The 20,568-nt window shown below is 50.3% G+C and overlaps 1 protein-coding gene across 1 annotated transcript in view; it reads left to right on the plus strand.

The window, feature by feature from the left end:
* The window catches only part of ACSL6 (acyl-CoA synthetase long chain family member 6), a 54,732-nt gene that overhangs the window by 23,031 nt on the left and 11,133 nt on the right, over positions 1 to 20,568 (plus strand). The window contains exons 4-15 of the mRNA XM_080555507.1: positions 2,771 to 2,991; positions 4,548 to 4,662; positions 6,079 to 6,143; positions 6,371 to 6,472; positions 6,610 to 6,709; positions 7,234 to 7,412; positions 7,918 to 7,950; positions 9,173 to 9,224; positions 12,919 to 12,992; positions 15,765 to 15,842; positions 18,131 to 18,265; positions 19,146 to 19,280. Coding sequence (XP_080411633.1) covers positions 2,771 to 2,991; positions 4,548 to 4,662; positions 6,079 to 6,143; positions 6,371 to 6,472; positions 6,610 to 6,709; positions 7,234 to 7,412; positions 7,918 to 7,950; positions 9,173 to 9,224; positions 12,919 to 12,992; positions 15,765 to 15,842; positions 18,131 to 18,265; positions 19,146 to 19,280 — 1,289 coding nt within the window. The remainder of the gene's footprint in view (positions 1 to 2,770; positions 2,992 to 4,547; positions 4,663 to 6,078; positions 6,144 to 6,370; positions 6,473 to 6,609; positions 6,710 to 7,233; positions 7,413 to 7,917; positions 7,951 to 9,172; positions 9,225 to 12,918; positions 12,993 to 15,764; positions 15,843 to 18,130; positions 18,266 to 19,145; positions 19,281 to 20,568) is intronic.

The following is a 20,568-nucleotide window of genomic DNA, read 5'->3' on the forward strand; positions in this document are numbered from 1 at the left end:
GGCTGAGGTAAACGTGCTGATTTTCCCCCGTAGCTCCCGGCAGTGGGTGGAAGGAGCGCAGCTGAGGTGCTGTCCCCGTGGGCCACGAGCAGCTTTGGCTGCTGCAGCACGATTTATGGCACCGCGGGGCAGGTGCTGCCAGCAGCGCCCTGCTTGTGGCACACGTGGGGCTGCGCTGTCCTTACCAGCGCCCCTAAGGGAGAGAGAACAGGATCACAGGGTGGGATGGGTTGGCAGGAACCTTAAAGAGCACCTAATTCCTTCCCCAGCCCAGGCGGCCCAAGCCCCATCCAGCCTGGCTGTGGGCACTGCCAGGAATGGGGCAGCCACAGCTCCTCTGGGCAGCCTGTTCAGTGCCTCGTCACCCTCACGGTGAATATTTTTTTTCCTTAATGTTTAATCCAAGTCTCCCCTCATTTAGTTTAAAGCCCTTTTATGTTCTGTGCAAACCCTGACTGCACTGTGCCCTTCTCTTTGCTCAAGCCGAATACCTCCTGGTAATCATAAGTGATTCTTGTTTCTGTATTAAAGCATCCTGTCTTTTCCAGAGCTGAAAAGCACATTTCTGATGTCTTTAGATATCTTTTTTTCCCAAATCCAGGTACTGATGTAAATCTCACCCTAACATATGTCAGAGGGGTGCGAAGTTGGTGAGGGAAGGTGTGATCACACGTCCTCCATTACCCGTATTATAACAGAAATACTTGTGTTCTGGTGTGCTACCAGATCTGGCTGCCAACACTTGTTCTTTTTACTACAACCCTGGCTCTCATGATGCTCTTGCCGGTGCTGTGAGCTCCCAGTGTCCGTTGGCGCCCTGTACTGGGATGGATGTGCAGGAGGGCCTGGCCCTGGTGCACCCCATCGCCCCCGTGCTGCCACTGCTTCCCCATTCCCCGGAGCTTTCCACCTTTAGCTTGGCTGCACAGGTGCTTGCAAATCACCGCTCCCAGGCTGGTGCGGATGGAGTCTTCTCAAGATTTCAGCGTAACCAGCAACCGTGGCAAACTGGGCGGCTAACTTTGGTGGGAGAGATTGTGTTTCTGGGAGCAGGCGGTTTTAAGTGGGACTGGCCGAAATGCTTTTGCACAAATGGCTGATTCATTAGTAAATGAAGAGCTCCCTCACTTTTTGTAGCCTGCTAGCGATGTTGTGTTTTGCAAGCTGCTTTTCATAACCTGGTGTGGAGAAGTACCGTGAGGGGAGAGACCGGCGCTCCACCTCGGTTCATCCTGCCGTCGTTGCAGCCAGGTTGATTTGTACCAGATGAGCAGATTTCTGGAGAGATGCTCAAAGCTCGGGAGAAAATTACACCCTGGGTGTAACAGAAACATCACTGAGATGCTGCTTTATCTGCTGTGATCATTGCAATTGGTCCCGGAGGGGCTGGGGGGGGAGCTGGGCAGCTGCAGGATCTGGCCCGTGGGGAGGACTGGGCCAGAGCCCACAGAAGGGAGAGATGCTGCTCCCACCTTTAGCCCAATTGGCAAGGTTAGCTGTTCTCTGTGTCTTTTTGCTCTACAAAATTGAAAACTTCCCCCACAGCCCGGTGCAGGGGGGTCCATTTGCGGGCTGGCACAAGGCAGCCTCCGGAGCTCACTCGGCATGAATACGGGGAAGGGCTGCGAGCGGGTAGTCCTGACCTTCAGCATGTCCCAGACACTGTTCCCAGGAGGAAAAAAGCTGGTTTGTGTTAACGTCAGTGGTGCTTTTGTGCGGGGGGCCCCGGGCCCCGTGGGGGCGAAGCCCCTCCATTCATCACTCGGTGCCTCTGCGAGCTGGAGCGAGACCAGAGGGCGAGGGGAAGGGGCTGCCCGGGTTCCCGTGGCAGAAAAGCTTTTTCTTTAAGATCTTGACTGCTGGTAAAGTCATAAATAGCGCTGTGGGGCTTAACAGGAAACCTTAACTGTTTGGATCCCCCCCCCCGCAGCATCTGCTTGGCTTGTCTCTCGCAGGGCTGGCAGTTGCTACAGGCTCCCTGGCAGGGAGCTGATACAGGGCTGTTACTGCACATACAAGTTATTTAAAATGCCTCGTGTTTACCCAGCACCCCACCACCAGTCCCCGGAGCATGGCCTCGCCCGGCCGAGCCGCCCTCCTTGTACCCGCAGCAAAGCCACACGGGCAGGTACGAAGGGAGCAGGCGGGGGACAGCAAAGTACTGCCGTCCTGTGCCCCAAAACTTGTCCCCTCGCCGGGGCGGTGCAGGGTGGAACCCGGCGGTGCCTGGGCCCAGCCTGATACCCGGCGCTCCCTTATCCCCAGCCGGCACTCCCGGGTGGTTTTTTTTCCAGGAAACTTTGAAGCGATGCTGTGAAACTCTCTTTGGCTCGAATCACCTATAATTTAGCCTGACATAAACCATAAGGAGCTCGAAGCTGAGAATGCGAAGCTGGCACAAACGAAGAAAGCGGTGTTTGGGAGCGTGTCTGCACAGCGTTTTGTGCTCCGAGGCGCGCTGGCTGTGCCCTGCTCTGCGTGTGCCCGTGGCTGGAGGTGGCACCGCATGGCCCGACCCCAACGTCCTGTGCAGGACGGCTCGGCTCCCCGAGCTACGCTCCTAGCCGGGTCCTGCTGCAGTAACCACGTGGCTGTGCTGCCGGTGCTCAGGTGTCCTTTAGAGATCTCGCAGGGATGTTCCCTCTCCTCTCGCACCTCTTCCGTGGACGCTGTTCTCCTCACGTTAATTATTTTCTGGCGGGCAGCCCCACGAGGCGGCAGAGCGGTGCGTTGGCAGCGCCTGAAGAGGCTCCCCTCTTGGCTCTTGCAGAGTTTGCCGTGTCGCTCGTGGAGAAGATGCAAGCTCAGGAAATCCTGCGGAGCCTGCGGCTCCCCGAGTTCGACGACCTCAGCCAGTTTTTCCGCAACCTGCCCACCACAGCGCTGGTGGGCATCGGTGCCTTCGCGGCCGTCGTGGCCTACTGGTTCGCCAGCCGGCCCAAGGCCGTGAAGCCGCCCTGCGACCTGCACATGCAGTCGGAGGAGGTCGAGGTGAGGCTGGGGCGGCACGGGGGAGGCTGGATTTCACCCGGGGTTTGCAAGGGGGGACGTCCAGGCAGCACTTCTGTGCTCTGCGGGCGATGGAGCCCTGGCACAGTACCCAGAGGGGTGCTGGGGTTTTCTCCTCGGCCTCCAGCAGCCGCCTGGCTGTGGGCCGGGGGAATGGGGCCAGGCCAGAGGCACCCAGAGGTGCCTCCAGCCTCCACCAGGCCCGGGGCTGGGACCCCAGCGGGTGCTGGGAGGTGCTTTTGTTCATTTTGAGCTCTCCAACCTCATCCGGAAATCAGCCGTGTTGTGTGCTGGGCCAAGGATTATTTCACTCCTTAATTCACCTTTTTCTGTAAAGTGAAAAACTAGAATCCAGCCCACTAATTTATTCACTTAAATTTTCAGTAACATTTTGATCTTAACTTTGCTTTACCTCCAATGACTGAAAATTACAGCAGCACATTTACAGGGACACATCCACAACCCATTGTCCCTGCAAGAGTGTTAAGAGCTCTCGGTCAGCTCCTCTTCTTGTGCTGGCTGCTCTGAGTTCTGCAATAATGAGAAGATATACCCAGATCCATGGGTGAGGCTGAGGAGTTATTAATTTTCATGCCTTTAAGAGGCTTTAAAGTTTAATGAAGCTGCTCCATTTTAAGGAGGAGAAATATTTCTGAAAATCGTTTCAACTTAAATTCATGTCTGAAACTCTAAGATAATTCAAAGTCTTCTCCTGTGTCCGCCGTGAAACCTTACTGTCTTTAATTCCAACAACTTTTTAAAAGGGCAGGAGGAATTTAGATTCTCCCAGAAAGTTTACCCTTGTGGATGGGGCTTTACCGAGCCTCCCTTCCTACTCGCAGCGCTGTCCCTGTTCAATTGCTGTCTGACAGCGATGGTGGCATCTGTTCGTCCGTCCTGCCCCACCTCTGGGAGTCACTAGGAACTGCTCCCTGTCTTTTCCCTCCTTATCTGGCTGCCTGTGGCGTCAGCCCTGGTTTTATCTTCCTGCCGTTATCTCCTGGTGGCCTGAGCTTGCTTTATGTCCTTCCTTTTGGTCTGGATGTCCTTGACAAGGTGCCCGTGGTTCTGGGGACCTGCAGAGCCTGGAGCGATTGCTCCCCCCAGGGTGTCCCCACTCCATCATCCTCACCAGCCCAAACGTCTCAGCCCCATCCAGCATAATTTGAGCCAATAGTTTTTATTTTATTTTATTTTATTTTATTTATTTTTTAATTTTTATTTTTATTTTTTTTATTTTTATTTTTTTATTTTTATTTTATTTTTATTTAATTTTATTTTCCCCCATGTTATCTGGAGATTTAGAACTCCTTCTTGGATCTCTTTGGGAAATAGCAGCCACCTCCTCTGGTGACGAGCAGGGTCGTGTTCTCGTCCCTGGGATGCGGTTCCCCATGTTACATGGGTGCTGTGGTTCACGTCACACCTCTCCGGCACCCTTGGGTGCCAGGGCAGGAACACGGCAATGGATGCAGAGGCACCGCCAGGCGGTGCTGACGGCTGTGTCGTGTCGTGGTGCCATGTCGTCTGTCACGCAGGGCCTAGACGGGGCGCGCCGGTCGGTGATCGGGGACAGCCCGCAGCTGCTGACGCACTACTACGACGATGCCAGGACCATGTACGAGGTCTTCAGGAGGGGATTCAGCATCTCCGGTGAGAGTATGGCGGTGGGGAGGCAGGGGGAGGGGGGAGCCTCAGAGCTTGTGGGAGGCCCAAAAAGCCTAGAGGCCTAATGAGAGTATGAGGCCCCAACGTTTTGGTCACTGAAAGACTACAGAGGCCCAAAACGTGGGAGGCCAAGAGTGATTTTAAAGCCCAAATAGTGTAGGAAGGGGAAAAATTGTGGGAGGCCCACGGAGAGTGTTGGAGGCTAGAAGAGTGTAGAGTCCCGAGGAGCTGGAGGTGTAAAAGGTCAGAAGGGTGCCCCCACATCTGGGTGCAGTTTTGCTCCTATCCCACTCCTCCCTGCCTTTTGCAGCACTGTTATCCGTGGGAGCTGGGCCACAAGGGCCGCAGCGCTTACCTGGCCCTAGGTGCCCCAGGAGCTTCAGTGTCTCTTCTACTGATAACTGAATAACTGATTTACAAGTAATCATTAGGGATCTGTAATCAGGGTTACTGTCTGCAACGTGCGTTATTTTGCATTTAACGCCATTGAATTTCACTGTTCAGTCTCACGAGGTCTTTTTGCTGCCACTGGCAGACAACTTAATGCCCTGAGTTTTGCTCCGTCAGCAAAGCTCATCATACATGATTCATTTCCAGAACGTTTCTGGATATATTAAATGAGGCAGATCTGGGTGTAGATCTGTGGACCCCAACAGAGCTCAGCTGCAAAAGCTGCCGTTTATTTCTGCCTGTTGCTGCCCTTTCATCAATTATCCATCCAGGTTATATCTCACTCCACAATGGGGCAGGGCAAGGGGCTGTGCCCAAAGCTCTTGGGAAAGCGGGCTGTGGTGTTTCGGTCCATCACACCTTGCCATGAGCGATGGTACCACCAGAGAGCTCTCACACAGCGGGGGGATGACATTTCCCACTCCAAAAAGCCAGGAGGACTTCACTGCTATATCATAACCACTTGTGTCTGCTGCTTGCGATGTCCCGCCTTGCTGAACACACCGGTGTCATTACCGCATTGTTATTTTTGGTACCACCGAAAACCTCAGCAGAACGCAAATATTCCACCCCACGAGACAGAGGTAAATCAGTAACTCAGTAGGTGCACAGAGGGGTAGATTTTGTGCAGAAAGTACAGTCAGCCGATGAATTAAACTTCTCAAGTACTCCTCCTGTCACATAGTGCCGTGTATTGTCTTGCCCGTCTTCCAGAGTGGCTGTGTTAAAAATAGCAGTTTTCACTTTGAAGCCATGATATCAAAAGGCAACGAAAGCTTCAGGAGCTGACATTCGGGCCGATGGTGCTCACTGTGAGCTTTGTCCCAGCAGCGAGAGCCGACCTCGGTACCGATGGCTTTGTTCTCCCAGGGCTCTGCTGCAGCCCCACGACACTGGGCACCAGCTCCAGCTCTGTCCCCTAACTCCGCCGTCTCTGCTTGTGTCTTGCAGAAAACGGCCCCTGCCTGGGGTTCAGGAAGCCCAAGCAGCCGTACCAGTGGCTGTCATACAGAGAGGTGAGCTGGAAGTGAGCCCCCCCTGGAGCCTCGTCCCCCGGCACTCTTGCCCTTCGCGGCAGAGGAACGGGTGAACAGGCGCCGCAGGCTAGCAATAAAGTAAAAAATTGGGCTTTTAGACAGCCAATGCAGTAATGTGAGAGCCTGCCCGCACAGCTAAGCCTTCTCTTCAATTGCTGCTGCTTGTGTTCCTCTTTTTTGTGTACCTTTTTCTCTCCGACTTCCAGGTGGCAGAAAGAGCAGAAGCTCTGGGCTCGGGGCTGCTGCAGCAGGGCTGCAAGCCATCCACCAAGCAGTTCATCGGGGTCTTTGCTCAAAACCGCCCAGAGGTGAGATTTGTTTTAACTCAACGCTGTTTTACTAATGTTCTTGTGAGCTTGCTTTATGTCTGAAGCTCGCTCTCAAGTGTGTTAAGTCTGCTCCCACTGCCCCCTTCTCACCTCTGTGCTTTGATGCCCTTCGGCAGTGGATCATTTCCGAGCTGGCTTGCTACACCTACTCCATGGTGGTGGTTCCCCTCTATGACACCTTGGGTCCCGGAGCCATTCGTTACATCGTCAACACAGGTAAAAACAAAATTAACGTAATCTTCTCAGAAACCGGCTTTGTTGCTTGGAATGGTCCGTTTCCTTCTGCTTTCCGAAAGACGGGTGGTTTCACTCACCAAGTATCTTGAAGTCACTTGGAGAGGTTTTGGGGGGGCCGCCGTGCCCCCACACCAGGTCAGGGCTGCCCCCCGTGCTTCCCATGCCTGGTTGTGCTCAGCTGTGGGGGGAATTGCTGTGGGGCTCCCCACTGCTGCACTTCCTCACGTTTTGCCTCCTGGATTTCCTAGCCCACGTGGTGTGCAATTTTGGCATTTTGAACTGAATCCCAGAATACTCCTTGGTGTCAGCTACAGCTTCGGCGTTGATTTATGTTAGCTAAAATTGCAGTGGTTTTCTAAGAGAAATATGTTATATTCTGGGAGCTCTGATGTGAACCTAAAGTGAGTACTAACGTTGACATGATGTTAGCTATGAGGAAGCAGCCAGTCTTGTGTTAAAAAAAGATTTACTGAAAACAACTTGTTTGGCTGCTTTCCTTCCAGCTGACATTTCCACAGTCATTTGTGACAAACCTGAAAAAGCCAGAACGCTCCTCGACCACGTGGAGAGGAGAGAAACGCCGGGTCTCAGCTCCATCATCCTGATGGACCCATTCGAGAAGGAGCTGATGGAGAGGGGAAGGCGCTGTGGGGTCCGCATCCAGACCATGCAGGAGGTGGAGGTAAGCCTGGTTTCCCCCTCCTTCTCATGCACTTTGTATTTTCTGCACAGAGGCAGTAAAAAATGCTGGGACTTGTGAACTGCATGAAAGGTTCAGCAGCTGGGGCTCGTGGCTGTTAATATTGATGCGTGGCTCAGTGCAGTTCCTCATAGTATTATCCCTTATTGACAGGATAGCCAGTATTTTAAACTTCCCTACTCAAATAAGACATTAGCTGCTCCTTGAGCCTGGTTGAGACACAGTCCTCCTCCATGTAGGCCTACATCCTCACACTTCTTATGAAACAGCCTGGCTCCAGCTCAACCAGCCCAAGCACTGCTTGAATCCAGGGATATCTTTGCAGTTAACGCAAGAAACTTTGGACACAAAGGGTGACCTAAGTGCTAGCCACAAAGATTTCTGCTCTGGCTCACGCTCTCCCTTAGTGGTTTGCAGATTATTAGCTAGTGGGTTACACCACATGAATTGTAGTGGAAATCATTTTTGTTACTGTAATCTCTTTCAGGACTGCGGCCGGGAGAGTCGACATGCGCCTGTGGTGAGTGCTGTCATGCTGGCTTTCCCACTCAGGATTGCAGCTGGCCGTGTCAAACTCATTTCACTAACAAACGAGGGGCAAGCTTGCTCTGGGCAGAAGCAGGCGTGCGTGGGTCAGGGCAGCGTGCTGTAACCCCCACTGTGCAGAGGCAGCCGGGGAGCTCAGGGGCTGGCAGTGCTGTACACTGGGGATGTGCGGTGTTTGCTTCATATGCTCCGTCTGGGACTCTTAAATGAGATAATTCATCCTTGCTGAACGTGTTAGCAGGACAGTAATTAAATGCCAGTGTTAAGCCACGCTAATTCCGCTGCCTTACCCCGGTGGCACCCGTGGGACGTGTTTGCAGCACTGGCTTTGTAGCGAGGTGCCTTTCACTCAGAAACAGTACTTGGCAATATTTCTGCGGGATCTTTTTGGAAAACTGCATTGATATTTTCACCAAGGGTGCTCACACTCTTACAAAGCTTTCAGAAGAGACTTCTAATTTTCAGGCCATTTATTTAATCATTGGTGACCCAAAATGGCACGCACGGTGGTGCTAAGAACGCAGAGATGCTACTGGGAATGTGAGCCCTCAGCGGCTTCAGCTAGCTGTCCCCTCTTGTGGCTAACCACACTTTTCCAGCATTTATCTGGAAGTCGGTGAACTAAATTTTCCCAGACACCCATGGGTATTGACAGTGCCTTTAAAAATGCTAGTGGCAGGGTGGAGATGGTGGCTAGATGATCACAAGTAGGAAAAAAAAAAAAAAAAGAAAAAGAAAAAAAAAAGCACATTTTTAGAATGCTGAAATATCAGTTATGGCTGATATCAAAACCCTAGGAACAGCAAACACTGTTTGTTACTGTCTCCTGCGTGGCCATATTTCTAACAAATGCTCTTACTGACATCAGGCACAATACAGATACCTCAGCTTTTTAAGGAGGTGGAATTTTTGCACTAAGAAGTATTGGTGCGTATTCTGAGATGCAAACCTTCCATCGAAGTCTTGTTATGCTAAAGCACAACCTTAAAGCAGATGGAGCAAATCATCAGGGAGGAATGGGGTCTGTGTCAATTGAAGATACCTGATAAAAGAGATTTGCCAAGGGCAAGGAAAGCATTTTATGGCAGAGCTGAAGTATAATTGGTTTGATCTTTATGTTTATACAATGACAACATTCTAGCACTGTCCCTTGCGCATTTGATTGATATGATTTTCTTTTTTTCTCATGTTTCTAGCCTCCTCGACCAGAAGATCTATCAATTGTCTGTTTTACTAGTGGCACTACAGGTAAGGAATGGGCATTTTATTCATGAAATAATAGAATAGATCATCAAATTCGTTATTAATACCACATTATTATGTGCAAACATGCTGCTATACTGACACGACAATGATATTTGTATGTATTTTAGTATTTGAGAATATCTACGCTTCCATAGATTGCAGCTGGAATTCCCTGACATACACTTGGGCAGTACGATTTTGCGGTTGTCCGCAAATCTGCCCATGTTTCTGCCTCCCGTTTTGCAGTGCAGATACGAGGCACTTGGCTGGAGGATATTTATCTTCTGCAGACATTGAAAAAGAGAAATGCTCGTCCAGAGCTTTCCGTTTTTCTCCTAAACACACTGTCATCCCTGGCCAAGCCCTGGCGCTGGTGTGCTGCCGGCCCGTCCTGGCGGAGGACAAGCAGGTCGTTCTCCTGCTCAGGGCAGACGCGGGACTTTCTCCTCTCTCCACACCCCGGTTTTCTTGCAGCTTGCAGGAACTTCCTTCTCTCAAGAAGTCAAACTCGTTAACACCCACCAACAAGTTACACAGGCAGACAAAGGGACAGCAGAGCTCAGATACACGAGGCGTGAGCGCTTGGGAGAGCGCGTTTCCCTTACCCGCAGGGAAGGACTGGGCTCTAGGGACTCAGGAGCAGCTCTTCCAGGTTGCCTGGGATCTCAGGACTGCCTGGTGCTTGGTCCTGCCGCAGAGCACCCTGGATTTGGCCCCGCTGGTTTAGGAGGCGGGAGGTGCTGTTTGACACCTGCAGAGCCCGAAGCATTGCCTACCTCTGGGAGAAGATCAGTATCGCAGTCAGGTAAGTGGCCTTTATCAAGTACAACCCCTTGCTGCTCAGTTTGTGTTAAAAAGCTGTGTTTGCTTTTGCATCCATACGTCATTTTCAGTTTACTTGGAGGGTTTTTGAGATCTGTGCATTTTGGGCTGCACAATGCAGTGCACGGTGCGAAAGGAGGCTGTCTGCCCAGCCTCGGTGGTGGGAAGCTAACAAGAGAGGGCTGATGTTAAAGCCCAGATGAATTACTTTTTCAAGTTGCATCTTTTTATTGATATTTTATTTTCTAAGTTAGACTTTATTCTAATTAAATTTAAAAAACAAAAACCCTTTTCTATTTGCAGTACAGTCATGGGCCAGTTTCTGGCTTTGTGCTTTTCCTAGGACTGTGCCTGAGGTTACAGAAATGGGACAGCCAGGGAGCCCCTTGCTTTCTCCCACCCAAACCCCAGTTTGCAGGCCATCTGCAGACTAAACTCTCCCAGAGCAATGGGAAGCTTCGTGAAGCACCACCCCATCCCCTGCTGCTGGAAGGCTTTGCACGTCACCTTCTGTTTTTTTCCAGGGCTTGTATCAATGCTCTGACCCATTTTCCATGCTATGTTTTGGTTGTAAAATGCCTGGCTTTTATATAGACCATGTTAGGACATTTTTAATGACCAGATTTAGAATTTTATTCCAAGAAACATGTTCCCAAGGGCTTTTTCAATGCTGAAGGGTTCCAAGTATACTTGTGTGACATGAAACCAATCTTTGTTGTAGAGTTTGTAATGTGGAAATTGTGGAGTTGGGAACAATTTTAGTTGTTTATCAAAAAATAAAAATAAAATACCAGAAGTGGATTTGAACGCATGCTTTTCTTTCATTGCTAGGCCCAGCTGCCCACATGCCTCCTCACGGAGAAGGGAGACACTGAGACCTCCGAGCTGGGAGCACAAGATGGACTCTCATTGTTGCACCAAGAAATCATCGGCACTCACAGACAGACCAAAGGTGCACAGATGCCCCCAAAACACCAGGATACAATTTTGCATGCCGGCTGCTCCAGAAAAGCCATTTCCACAAGGACTTTCCTGTAACTGGTTGGATAAAAATTGCTTCCCAGCTACGCTGCCTGGCAGTGGAGGGTCCCTGGGGGAGGAAGGCGCCTGCGTCCCAAGATGCTGATGGAGCACAGCACCGAGACAGTGCTGGAGGTGCTATTGGAAAAGACCCATTTAGCAATGTGGAAAAAGTTTCTTCATTGTCAAATTGGCAAAGCAGCTTGGCACTGAGATAAAGAGAAGCTGCCATACCGGCCATTACCCGACCGGGATCGCCGTGCTCCCATTTCCATCACAGGACGGACAAGCTGTGTCTTTATGAGGAAGCTCAAGCTTAAGAGCAGTGTCAGAGATGGGGCTTGGACTTTTAAGAAAGAACAAGCAGTGCCATTAAGTCTTTTCTTCCAGAAGTGGTCATTCTGGGAAAAGGCTCGTGGCAAGGGGCGCCTATTCTCTTAACTCCCAAACAGCCAGAGGAACTAAAGAGGGTGAAAATTCACCGGAATCCCCCGGCCCAGAAGGCTCCCCCTCCCTGGCGGCAGCACGGTCTGCTCTGGATTTCTCCTGATGAAGAGCCCGGGGTCTCAAGCACCCGAGGAATCTCCCAAGGAGCCTGCGGAGCTGTGTCAGGGCGCAGGAGGGCCGAACTGCCAGAGTTGCAGTTCGTGACCGCCTGTTAGCAAAACCAGAGAAATTCCCACAGCAGCGCTGAGCGCGCCTGCGGGCAAAGAGATGCTTGCACCCACCGGGGCTGAGCAAGCACAGACGCAGCCAGAACACCACGAGCAATTTCTGGGAGGTCAGCGTGCATGTACAACGGGCGCTTGGTTCGAGGAGTTTTGAGGGCTGCTGGACCCACGCGTGCACCCAGCTGTGAAAATGAGAGCCCCAAAGCCCAACCTGGCGAGCCTGTGTGCAGGGTGCTGGGGCGGGAGCTGTTGGCAGAAACGCCGGCTCCAGCTCCTCCTGGGAGCGTTGGAGGAAGACGGATGTACGCGAGACCAAACAGCCTCCTGTGCACTGTGTTCAGCTGTAAGGATCCGGGACTGAATTATTCAAAGGCACTTGGAACACCGAGTACGGATTTTTTGTAAACTGTATTGTGTTCAAAATGCCCTGCAATAAATGTGTGCAATAATCATTATTTTCCCTTGGGTCTTTATTTAACTATTGCAGTGCCGGGTGTGAAGCAGCGTCAGTGAGGCTGCGGGGCACAGGGCTCAGCGCTGCCAGGAGCCAGACACAAATTCTGGCTGACTTACAGTTTTCCGAGGCTGCTGTATCCGTCATTAGCAGCATCGCAAAGCTCCTGGCACGCGTCCCCGTGTGCGCCGTGCCGGGGCCACGCAGGGTGCCTGCAGCTGAAGCTCCTCGCTCTGCTTCCGCCCGGTGCAGCAGGAGCTGGGCTGCAGCAGCGCGATCAAATTAAAGCAATCTGCTTAAAAACACGCTGCAGAGGGAGGGTGATTCTGTAATCTTTATTTAAGCTGAGCTATTCCTTCTTTTCTGAAGTAAACCCTTTGAGGGTGATGCAAAGCGACAGTGCTGGGACAGGAGGGCACAGTGCTGCGGGCAGGGCCCTGTGGATGGAGCCCTCGCTCGTGTGCGCACCTCGCTTCTGGTGGAAACCCTTGTTCGGTGTCTCCAATAGAAATATTCATGTTATGCTGTGTTTGCAGTATCACGTTAATAATTTCTGAATCTTGCCATAAGTGCCTTTGGTAAATGCTTACTGCACATGAATGACTGAAAATTAGACAAGTTTTAAAATCCATTTAAAATTAATATTTTAACAATTTCCTTTTTTTATTTTTTTAAAGCTTTTGGAAATGAACTGCTGGCTTTTAAAATCACCCTCTCTGTTTCCTTTCAGGAAACCCCAAAGGTGCTATGCTGACTCATGGGAACGTGGTTGCCGATTTTTCGGGCTTTTTGAAAGTGACGGAGGTGAATACCCTGACTTAGAGAATGTCGCCGTGTGCGGAGCGTGGGGGTTGAGCGGTGTCCCTGCAAGGGCTGGGAATGTGCCCCTGCGGATAACAGGCCAAATTTCCCTTACTTGGGGCCAAATTCACAGCAGTGGGAGCACGTCTGAGCTTGCAGTGCTGACGGGCATTACATCGCCATGCTACCAGCACGGGCTCCCTGGGGCTGCAGGGTGCAAAGTGCTGCAGAGGAGCAATGCTGGCTCCTGTAAATCCTGCACAGCTGTGACTGCTGCCTGAGAGAGCAGCGTCCACTTCTGGGGATGCCCGTGCAATGTCCCAGTCTTTATTTGAAAGCTTTCTGCATATTGTGTATGTGTATGGGAACTTAAATATTTATTGATTTATTTATTTTTACCAGAATGGTCAATTTAATACTAAAGTATACTTTAGTTTTGGATATACATTTAAAAACAAACATACAAAAAAAACAAAACACAGCACTGGTCAAGTACATGTATAATACGGTTCATGCAACATGTAAAGTTCTGTTTAGAAACAGTATATGAAGCACATTTGCTTTAGCAAAACATATAAAGAATTATATGCAGCTTGTACCTATCAAATATAAAGAATCTAGTTTTTCATAGTAAACAGGCAGTTCTGTAAAGCAGCAGGGCACACGTGGGATGCACAATTTATTACAGCGTACCCCTTGTTTGTTTTATGGTTGGTGCTACAAATACTGCAGCCTGATTATCTTAATCCTCAAGTTTTCTGAGATTTCCAGGCCACCGTTGTAATGAAACTTGGACACATGACATGAAAAATCCCCCTGAGCTCCCATGTTCGAGCACTCGCAGGGCGGTGACTCCGGTAACTTGCCGTACGAAATGTCACTGTGTTCGCTGCAGCGAGCCCTCGGGGTTCGCAGTGCGGAGCTTTGGCTGGCTTCGGAGGCAGCGAGATGCACAAGTGGAAGCTGATGCCTGGATGTCTCTGAGACTCAAAGGGCAGGAGCGTTTATTTTGGAAGATAACCACTTTACAGGGAGCTGAGGGAACTTGGCGTCTTCCAGGACTGGCTCACAGAGATGGATTCAGTGTTCAGTGACGGCAGTGGGATTCTTTGATTAATCTCGAAGGTATCAGATTCAGACGTAAGTCTGGTGTGTGTGGCTGTCAACCCAAAGCTTCGGGCACCAGGGCATTGCTGGCCACGGTGCAAACGCCCGCAGCCAACCCGCACGGGAAGGGCAATTTCTGACCGCAGCAACGAAGTCGAGAGAAGTGCAAAACACTTGACAGCGGTATCAGGTAGTGAAATACGGATACCGAAAGCTGAGGGGCTTACATATTTTTGTGCTGATTTTGCTTAGTACAGCGGTTTTCATAAATGGGGGGGAAAAAAAAAAAGTGAAGTTAGAGCTTTATTGTAACGCTACCCTCAAAAGCCATGAAGCTGTTTTCATTTTATCTGTTTAACTGGACAGCTGTGCCAACTGTGAAATACTAGTAAATGTCATCGTTTCGGTCCAATTTCAAAACAAACCATTTATTGTCTGGGCACTTAAAGCAGTGCAAAAAGAGCAGTATAGCTAGTGATGCTAATGGTTTTACATTACTGCGCGTGCAGAAAATGAGGCCAATTTGAAATAACGTATAAATAGATCTGCAGGTCAGATTGACACACAATACAAATCGGGATGCTGAAAACACCCAGGTGGTCAATCCTGTTTGACTCCACTAGGTAATGGTCGGGAGAGCGTACCCAAAGCTGACTTGCCCAGATTTAACCTCAGTAAAACATCTCCCGAGGAAGGAAGTGGTGCTCCTCCGTCCACCGCCGTGTCCCAGGCCACGGAGTATCGATTCCGTCACAGCAGTGGAGATGCAAAGTGGGTATAAACTGCTAATACCAGGAGCCAAAAGCTTTTATACCCATTTTCCACTAACCACTGGCCTTGGTGCAAGTCAGTGGGTAATCAAGCTTTCAGTTTTTCTAATCCATAATGTTATGGCAAGTGTTAGCCTTGGAAATGCAGGCAGACAGGTTGCTGTCCTTCGGGGCATGGACCAAGTAAGGCTCTTGGGGCCACTGCTTAGTCCAGCCTCTGAGACAGAATTAAAACCTTGGCAAACCAAAGGCTTTGGTTACGTTTTTTTTTTACTGCATAACTTTTTTGCCTTCCTTTTCCCTACTGCACCTGTCTGTGGGGCAGTGATAATGCACTTAAAATCACATTTCAGTCGATAAAATGAAGAGAAACACTAACAGAAATCATTAATTTCTGCAGCTAAGTGATCCAACATATCCTGCCTCAAATCAATGATTAACTTAAGGCGGGGTGGGGGGGGGAGAATCTTTTCTCTTTGACTGTAATAGTGCTGGGAATCTCTGACGGGCTCTGTGCCACGTGGAAATATGGTGTGTCCACGGAGCCCTGCTGATTTCGGGGAGGCTCCGGCAGGTCTGCACGCAGCCGAGAGTGCAAACCGTGGCCTGAGCACCTCGTGGCAGACAGCGAGCTGTGTGGACACGGTGTGCCTTTGCCGTGGAGAGCCTCTCCGCTGCCCTCTGTGTACATCTCCGTGCTCTGTACTCCTCCCGCTAACGTAGCTCACTGACGCTGTGGCTTTAACGCTTCACTTCGTGCGCTGCTCCCTTCCTCTCTCGATGATCTGTACCCTTTTGCTCCTCTGGTGCCATTTTTCTTTTTACCGTTTTATGACTTTCTTGTTGTCTTCCTGTCAGTGTTTCTTTCCTTTCTGTCTCCCATGCCCTTCACCTGCAGAAAGTGATCTTTCCGAGACAGGACGATGTGCTCATCTCCTTCCTGCCTCTGGCTCACATGTTTGAAAGAGTTATACAGGTAAGAAACTGCCTGAACTGACGAGGCCTCGTGGGGCTCCTTGTGCTTTCTTCCAGAGTCAGTGGTCTCCCACTTGTGAGGATGTACACATTTCCTATTTGCCTTTAGCACACATGTTTGAGAGAATGGTACAGGTAAGGTCCTAGCGTCAGTGGAAATCGCCTTTTTCCACACCAAAAAGTAAATAAAATACTAAATAACCAGCGATATCTCATAGCACTAAAAAAGCTTGTACTCCAGAAGTGCCACGTGGTAACGCTGGGGCCGGAGCGGTGCCGGGAGCGTTTCCCAAGCTTTGGGTTTGGGAAACGGCCCTTCGTCAGCGGGCAGCAGCCGCCTGCAGCCTGGCAAAGCGCTCTAGGGTCAGCGATGGTGGGAGCAAAACCAATTCTGCACCATCGTTTTCGCCAGCCTGCAGAACTGGCTTCTTGCATCTCTTTCTGAAAAGACAAGTGAAATTTGTGCTGTGGTTGGTGTGCTGCGCAGGTCAGATGAGAGGAGCACATCAGCCCTACAGCCTGAAAAGCTGGGGGCTGGATTCAGCTGCGGCTCTGTATTTTCTTAGGGAGGGCTGTTCTGGGCTGGAAGCACGCTTTCTAGTCAGACAGGCATCCGAATGTGAGCCTTCCGCTTCTTAGTAATGTGCCAGAAATAATATATTCTGCCATGTTAACACACCTGCAAATTGGAACTGAAAGCCCACGAAAGATTTGGGGAATTACAGCCGGCATATTTTTGCTTGAAAGCCTAATTTTAAGAGGCAAGTTGGTCAGTATGCCACCGCTACTCAGGCAAACCTCGTTGCCAGCTAATAAGAATGTAATTATTAAAAAGTCATCTGATGGGGTAAAAAATAGAAACCTTTGAAATCACCTCCTTTCACAGGATGCTGCCAGACGGAAAGGGGCAGCCCTGCAAAGCATGCAGCTCAAAGGAGAAACAAGGAAGGTTTATCCTCTCTGCTGAAAATGCTCATTAATATAAAGATTTTTCAGAAGGGCTAAGAAATTATTCCCAAAATTATTCCGCACAACAAACACCGTATCAGCTTCCCTGGTTTTAGCCAACATTATTAGTTCGTGGAACTTACAGTTAAAATTAGACAGATCTGTTCGTTAGAGGTTTCTGCTAGTCATCTCGTCACTCACAATTCCCAGTGAGCCCGCAGTGATGTTATTATCCTTTATTTTTTATTTTTATTCACATGCCTGTGCAGTGTAGTACACGATTTGGCAGCGCGATGCCTGTTAAACCCACATCACACGTACGAAATTCCTGTGGTTTGGGTCCGCGGGGAGGGAGCCTCTCGCTGGCTGACAGCGCAGCGAGAGCACTCCGCTCAGCGTGGCAGGCTGTTGGGCGCAGCACAGGAAAACTGAGGTGTCTCTCAAGGCACGTTTAGCCACTTCGGCTGCCTGGGGAGCGGAGCGCTCCAGCGGGAGCTGATGCTCTCACCGTGCCCTTCCAGCCTCGTGGGATGGTGCACAGCTCAGTGGGGCTGGGCTCAGCTCCCGGCACCGTGGGTGCCTGGCCGAGGACGTACAAGCAGGACAGGGGTGCTCATCCCTAAATGCACTCGAGTGGGTGCACAAGCCGTGTCCTTCCAGTTTTAGCAAGGCAGTTACTGGCTACCAGGGCTGCCCTTCCGCTGCCAGCTGGCTCATCACAGCTCTACTGCCCGTCCAGCTCTTCTCTCATCTGATGAAAAAGTGGCCTCTTTTCTTGCCAAATACGAAACTTCTGTATCTATGCGAGCAAAGCACCTTTTAAGAAGTGGGCGCCTATTTCTGGGATACAGGATCAGGCACTGTATTGCTAACGTAGTCTATATTGTTATGTTTAAACAAAACTAAAGCATTAACATCTAAAATCCGTCTGCTGCTCACTATGTTTCACAATGTTTCTTAATAATTTCTTTACCGACATTAGGTCTTCGTGCTGTGAGCTGCAGGGGTAGGTCCAGGCTTCAGGGGTGAAGTCCGGACCCGGGTCTGACCCTACCTCAGGCTGCTCCAGGGAAAACCCTTTCCCAAAGCTTTGGCTCCTTGCTCTTCCAGACAGTGGCAAATTTGATGGATGCCGAAATTCCGATAAGTGCCCAGAACTGTGTGTACATTTCCATTCAGTGCAAAACTGTCTGTAAAGTTTATATATGCTTCTAAAGCACCATTTTTGCCACGCTGGAGAGCAGAATTTCAGGAAGGGCATTTCTACGTTTGGGAGGGATGCTGTACCACGGGAAGTAAAAGCAAAGAGGTTACATGGGGTCTTTTTTCTTCCCGTCACAGTCCGTAGTGTACTGCCACGGGGGGCGGATTGGGTTCTTCCAAGGAGACATCCGCCTCTTATCTGACGACATGAAAGCTCTGCGTCCCACCATCTTCCCCGTCGTGCCGCGGCTGTTAAACAGGATGTACGACAAGGTGAGCTTAATTTTGTTCTTCTTGTAATAACGAAGTTTATGTCCCTCTAGGGCATATCTGAAAGAATCCCCTCGGTCCTGGGGATATCCTGAGCAGGTTATGCCGTTCCTGCCTTATTGCAAACAGGTTCTTACCTCGTGTAAGTGATAGAGCTGCTCCGATCTGTGGGTCTGTGTTATGTGGTGTGGCACAGACTGCAGACGTGTCGATAAGAAACCCCTCTGTGTTAGACCCTTGCCCTGCTCTCTCTGAGGTTGCCAGTGGCACTGACAGAGAAGAGGCGATTTCTGGGCAGGGCAACACCAGTCAAACCCGCACGCACTAAGACGCTTTGTGCCCGTCGACAGGCTTTGGAACTAGAATCTTCCTGGTGGCAACGACAGCTTAGAATTGGGAACTGCAAAATGATGAGGAGGATTTAGGCAGTGTAAACATGAGGTTGGCTTCTGGATCCAGAATTTCTTTAAAACAAAGAGGTGGTCTTGAAAACTGTTAGATATCTGGTCGTCGTCTTCTCTGTTTGAGCAGTAGGGAATATTTCTTCCTCAGAAGATTTATCCTTTAAAGATGGGCTTAAAGCACAAGCTACTGGGCTGACTTTCCCCAGTGGTCAGGCATGTTAGATCAGAGTTCGGGTACCTCCTTCCCTACCCCCAGCAAAGCCACAGTGCCATCTTATTTAACCGTATTTCTGACGTTCCTGTACCCTGCTGGCACCAGCAGAGCCGTGTAGCTGTAACTGTGCGAGCAGGTGCTGATGGCACTGAGGGACGTGGTTTAGTGACGGGACTCAGTAGGTCAGGTTGGTGCTGGGCCCCCTGACCCTGAAGGTCTTGTCCTACCGTGATGGCTCTGATGCTTTCTCCCTCCCACCGCCCAGATCTTCAGCCAGGCAGACACCTCCCTGAAGCGCTGGATTCTGGAGTTTGCCGCCAAGCGGAAAAAAGCAGAAGTCCGAAATGGGATCATCAGAAACGACAGCCTGTGGGACAAGCTGTTCTTCAACAAAATACAGGTAAGGAATTTCCAAAGTAATTCTTAAGTCAAAGAACTGTCATTTCTTCTGGCAACGACTGGCTTTCCTTGAAGTTGGTGTGATCTGCTTGTCTGCAGCAAGCTGGGGCCAATTGCTGCTCACTGGCAAATTGCAGACTGAAAATTTGAGTAGAAAAAGGACGCGAAGCATAGTTTGTTGTTCCGTTAACTTTTGCTACGTTTCCGTTTTTGCTTATATATTTATTCTGAAGTCTGAAGCTGTGTTTAAGGCACAGCATGATGCCAGAGCCTGCATTCGGACAGGCGATGGACTCAGTAGCGCTGCTCTCGGGGCGTTTTGCTCTTCCTTCTTTATTTGGGCTCTGCCTGTGCCCCACAGGTGAAGGGTTTCTCCCTTCTCACACCCTACAAGGGGTGGGGGGGACGATGGCATTCAGCTGCTCCTGTCTCCTCCCAGAGGGGACGAAACTCAGGGAGGTGGTCAGGAGGGGGAAGGAGGAGTGACTGATAGAAGGGACGTGGCTCCAAAGACCTCTGTGAATTCTTTATAGATAACGATTGGATTTAGGGATGGGTTTCAGCTGGGCATATTGATAATGGCTTGTTTTCCTAGGAAAACAAGAATAAGGGTGTAGAGAAAAATGCACGTGTAAATCTTGATTTAACAAGAGGGGAAAGAAATCAGACTGCCCTGCTGCGTGCCATACACCCCCTTGGTAATTAAGATAAAATAAAATAGCTTTAAACCAGGTTTTCCAGGCCCTGTACTGCTCTGGGAGGCTCTGATTACTTCATTTTTAATTGGATAACTTATCTGAAGATACGCCACTTTATTTTTAACTGCAGAAACTGACTGTGTCTTTCATCTGCGGATTAGATGACGGCAGCTTGCAGAGAACAGGGCTCGTGGTGCTGAGGGCAGCGGGGCCGCAGGGTGCTCCGGGAGCTGGGGAGCCCCGGCACCAGTCCGGAGCTGCGTTGTCTTGTGCTTGCTTCGTTTTACTCTTAGAAAAAGAAAAGGAAATGAAGTGGGGGGGAGAAGTAAAAGTTGACATGGGAGTGGGTGTAGTAACCTTCACAAGGATTGGAAAGTCACCTGCCTTAAAAAGGGAGAGCGTTATTTTAAATGGCTCGAGAGCCTGCCTGTTTGCCATGGTGGGGTGTAAATAAGCAAAGAAAAGCATCGTGGGGCAGAGCCTGCTCTTTGCCCCGGGGTTACCCGGAGCCAGAGGCGTTCCCAGGGCAGGAGCAGCTCCTGTGAGGGCACAAGGGATGCTCGTCCCCAGCACTGGACGGATTTGACAGAG

Source organism: Anser brachyrhynchus (assembly GCF_964034855.1).
Source record: "Anser brachyrhynchus genome assembly, chromosome: 14".
NCBI classification, from domain to species: Eukaryota; Metazoa; Chordata; class Aves; order Anseriformes; family Anatidae; genus Anser; species Anser brachyrhynchus.